We start from the raw sequence: 4,136 nt of genomic DNA, 5'->3' as shown, positions 1-4,136 counted from the left end.
CGCCACAAATCTGACTAGGAGACACCACCTAGATCAAGTCGTAAGCTTCAGTGTTAGACGACTCCTCTTCTAGAAGAATGGAGTGATGTTTATCGTGGAGATCGTCGAGAGCAGAGTTGGCGGTGCTGGGGCGGCAATGGCGGAGCCGGTGCCGGGGACGGGCGCGGGCGCCGGCGGTGGCCACCTAGGCGAGGCGGCTCTGGCGCACGGGAAGGCCGCGGTCGCGAGTCGGGCGGCGGTGATGGCCGGCGCCAAGGGCGGGCGTGGGCGACTGCGCCATAGGCGGCGTGAGCGACTGCGCGGAGTTTTTTGTTAAATGAATGGGCCCGCGGGCGCGCGGTGATGATAAGTTTGTCGTGTTTGTCGAGAGCCTGTGATATGGCACTCAGCAAAAAATTTCTAATTTAAAAATATACTTTGTCGAGTGCCAGATCTGGGACATGTCGAGTGTCCTGTGTGAGGCACTCGGCATAGACTATCTTTACTAAGTGTCACCATGAGGCACTCGACAAAGTATATTTTATTTTATTTTTTATTTTTTCTCACAAACTTTTTCTACTGCCTTTCTATAGTACATATAACTACATGTTCAAACTTGGCACAATTATAAAAATGTTTGCTATACTATTAGATTTTGTTTGTTTAATTGATTTTTTTTTCATTTATTCAGATTTAAACTGTAAGTCACACGAAAAATGAAAAACGGCGAATGCAAAAATGATATACATGTTATTTAGCACAAGTTATGCCCTATTTCAGGAGAAGATCGGAATTTTCAAGCACGATGCTCACGAAACAAGACTGCGAACTTGCGATCCGGTGGTTTTAAAATTGTATAAAACACAAATAAATTCCAAAAATCATGAATCTTGCTGAGATGTCATGATATCATATGTAGAGACAATGATAAAAATTTGAAAGTGTTTCGTGAAAGTTGCCACACACTATGTGTTGAAACTTAACCGGCCTTCACATGAAATCATAGAACTTCAATGTACCGGCTAGGTTTCTACAAATAGTGCGTGATAAATTTCACGAAACATTTTAAATTTTTTATCACATCCTCTACATATGATATCATGACATGTGGACAAGTTTCATGATTTTATGACGTTATTTATGTTTTATACAATTTTAAAACAACTGGATGACAAGTTCACGATCTTGTTTCGTGAGTATGGTGCTAAAAAATTCGGGTCTTCTCCAGAAATAGGACGTAACTTGTGCTAAATAACATGAATATTATTTTTGCATTTGCGTTTTTTCATCTTTCGAGTGACTTACTGTTCTAATCTGAATTATTCGTGGAAATTCAATTAAACGAACAAAATCTAATAGTTATAGAAAACACTTTTATAATTGTGCCAAAATCGAACATGTAGGTCTACATACTGTAGGAATACACCACAAAAAGTTTTGGTTCGAAAAAAGAAAAGAATAAAAATATACTTTGTCCAGTGTCAAAGTAAGACACTCGACAAAGCATTGTTTGTCGAGTGTTAGCCAGGTGACACTCGATAAAGTAGCTTCTTTGCCGAGTGCCAACGCCTGTCACTCGACAAAGGTAATGACCGTCAACTATAGAAGGCTGCTGACACTCGGCAAAGCGATTGTTGCCGACTGTCTTACTCTCGGTAAACGTAGACGTTTGTCGAGAGTATTACTTTTCCGAGTGTGGCACTCGGTAAACCATTTTTGTCGAGTGTCAAACAAAAAGTACTCGCCAAAGCGCCGAGCACTTGTGCCGGATGGTTATTCATTGGTAGCCTCTCCATCTTCTTTTTCTGAATTCATTGGTAGCTTCTCCATCTTCTTTTCCTAAATTCCCATATTTTGATTTTCCACTTCATTGCTCGTTCTGTCTCCTGCTAGAAACCAACAGATCTGAAATTACTAAAATTCAGAGGCATGCATCTAGGTGCTTCAAACACGGGCCATCGGATGGTTATATTACAGCGAGACTTATCGAATTCATTCAAAAGCATAGCCGAAAATGATTCATCAAATAATGCAATTGACATCATCACGATGCTCACAATATTACATTAAAGGAGCTTATAAGATTGATCTGTTTGCAACAATAATAGACTATTTTTACATCATCACGGTGCTCACAATAAATCTAAGTCATACGAATACAACACGCAATTTCTGTCGCTTGGGCAACGCCGACGCAGGATTCTCTTTCTTTGGTAGCTCCAGATCATCGACCTTGGCGAACCATGGGTGCTTGAGCGCGGCGGCTGCCGTCAGCCTCTTCTCGGGATTGCATGTGAGCAGGCCACTGAGCACCTCGAATCCTCATTCCTTCCGTGGATAGCTTCGTCTCGGGGAACCGATTGCGCAGGCGGTTGCACCGTTGCAATTGCATATCCAGCTCCGGCATCACCTCCCTGGCGAATGGCGTGGACGAGAACCACGGCCACGTGCTGTCGTCAGGCACGCCGAGCAAATCGAAGATCGCGCAGAGTTGTCCGTCGTCGTGGAATCCCTGGAACAGTGGCCTGCCTTTGTTGATGAGCTCCGCCATGACGCAGCCAAGGGACCAGGAGTCGACCTTCTCGTCGTAGTCGGGCTTCCCCAGAAGCATCTCAGGCGCCTGGTACCACAGTGTGCCGGCCGGCGCGTACGGGAGGCGCTCGTCGATGGACATGGCGAGCCCGAAGTCACAGATTTTGACGACGCTATGACTCTCGCCGATAAGGACGTTCTGGGGCTTGATGTCGCGATGGATAATGTGGGCGTCGTGCATCTTCTTGGTGCCTGAAAGTAGCTGCCACATTGCGGCGCGCACGGTGGCCTCGGGCAGCGGCGGGCTCCCGCGGGGCCGCTGGCAGAGGAGATCGTGGAGGCTGGCCGCCATGCACTCCATGACGAGGATCATCTCCCCGGTGACGGGGTCGCGGACGACGCCGTGGTAGCCGACGACGAACGGGTTGGCGCCGCCGCAGTTTGCCTCCTCAAGGAAGCGCGCCTCGCGGAACGCTGTATGGTCGGCCGGGCTGTAGCGCTTCATGGCGACGGTCTGGCCCGTGGCACGGTGGCGCGCCTTGAAGACGGCGCCGAAGCCACCCACGCCGAGGCAGCAAGTGTCCTCGAACTCGTACTGGTCCATGCTCCCCACGGCGATGCGCTTCCGCTTCAGGCCTGGCTTTACCGCGGCGGTGGGGTCGCAGACGGCGGCAGCGGTCTTGACGCTGGCAGCCATCAGGGCCGCAGGGGACGAGGCGAGGAGATGATGAGGTGGACGACGTCGGTGACGGATGTGAGTAATGCGAGAGAAAGCGAGGGTGTAGAACTGTAGATGGAATACTTATAACGTTGCGTTAGATTATATTAGATAAGATAGTTAGATTAGATAGATGTAATGGGCAACTGGAATAACGACATCTCCATCTGATCGAATCTTAAAGCAAAAGCAAGTCCGACGAGGGCACATCAGATAATCATCCTACGTTTTACTTCTGCCAGCACTATATTACTCCAAGGCTATAGAAAACCACGCTCGGCCGATCCTCGGTGGCAGCCAAGAACACCCGTATCCCCGTCGCTGCAGAACTGGCCGGCACCCAACAAAGAAAGGTAAGCTCAAGTCAGCTGGTGCTAGTCCATACCAAACAAGGATGCCAGAAATTTGGCTGAAATCCTTGCTGGGTTACACCTTTTACGAAAAATACAGTTCATGCAGTAACAAGTACCTTTTTCTCGAGAATTTTTCTTTTTCTTTCTTGTCTTCTTTTCAAGTACATTCTTTGCTCTTTTACTTTTTGTGTATTTCACTACCAAACTGAGGAACTCTAAATGATATGGTATTGTTTAATGTACCTATATATAGTAGCATATGTTGAAACAATAGGAACATCATTTTTCGCATCTTTCTTAGAGAATAATTTGCTTCTAATTCTAACTTCTGCAATGCTTTCTCCAACTAAACAATTAGTGGTTTTTTTACACTCAACACTTCAATGCAAAAGATGTTGTCATTCGAGACATGCATGTAGCATGTACATTCAAGTTTCCATTCTCACTCCCTTTCTTATCAATATAAGACATCTTTTCGCATAATTTGTCCATCTATTCAATATATATTGTGATGGTAAAATAAAAACATTGTTCATACTAAGTACTTTGAAGGT

The 4,136-nt window shown here is 46.1% G+C and overlaps 1 protein-coding gene across 1 annotated transcript; it reads right to left on the bottom strand.

The window, feature by feature from the left end:
* Positions 1-2,127: 2,127 nt before the first annotated feature.
* LOC103628028 (putative cyclin-dependent kinase F-2) lies at positions 2,128-3,208 on the bottom strand. Its single transcript, XM_008648317.2, is given in 4 exon segments — positions 2,128-2,307; positions 2,309-2,766; positions 2,769-2,823; positions 2,825-3,208. Coding segments are annotated over 4 exon segments (1,077 nt in total).
* Between the last annotated feature and the right edge of the window lie 928 nt (positions 3,209-4,136).

Source organism: Zea mays, chromosome 5 (genome assembly GCF_902167145.1).
Source record: "Zea mays cultivar B73 chromosome 5, Zm-B73-REFERENCE-NAM-5.0, whole genome shotgun sequence".
Lineage (NCBI taxonomy): Eukaryota > Viridiplantae > Streptophyta > Magnoliopsida > Poales > Poaceae > Zea > Zea mays.
Note: the sequence above shows the minus strand (reverse complement) of the source record. Positions and strands in the feature narration are given on the sequence as shown.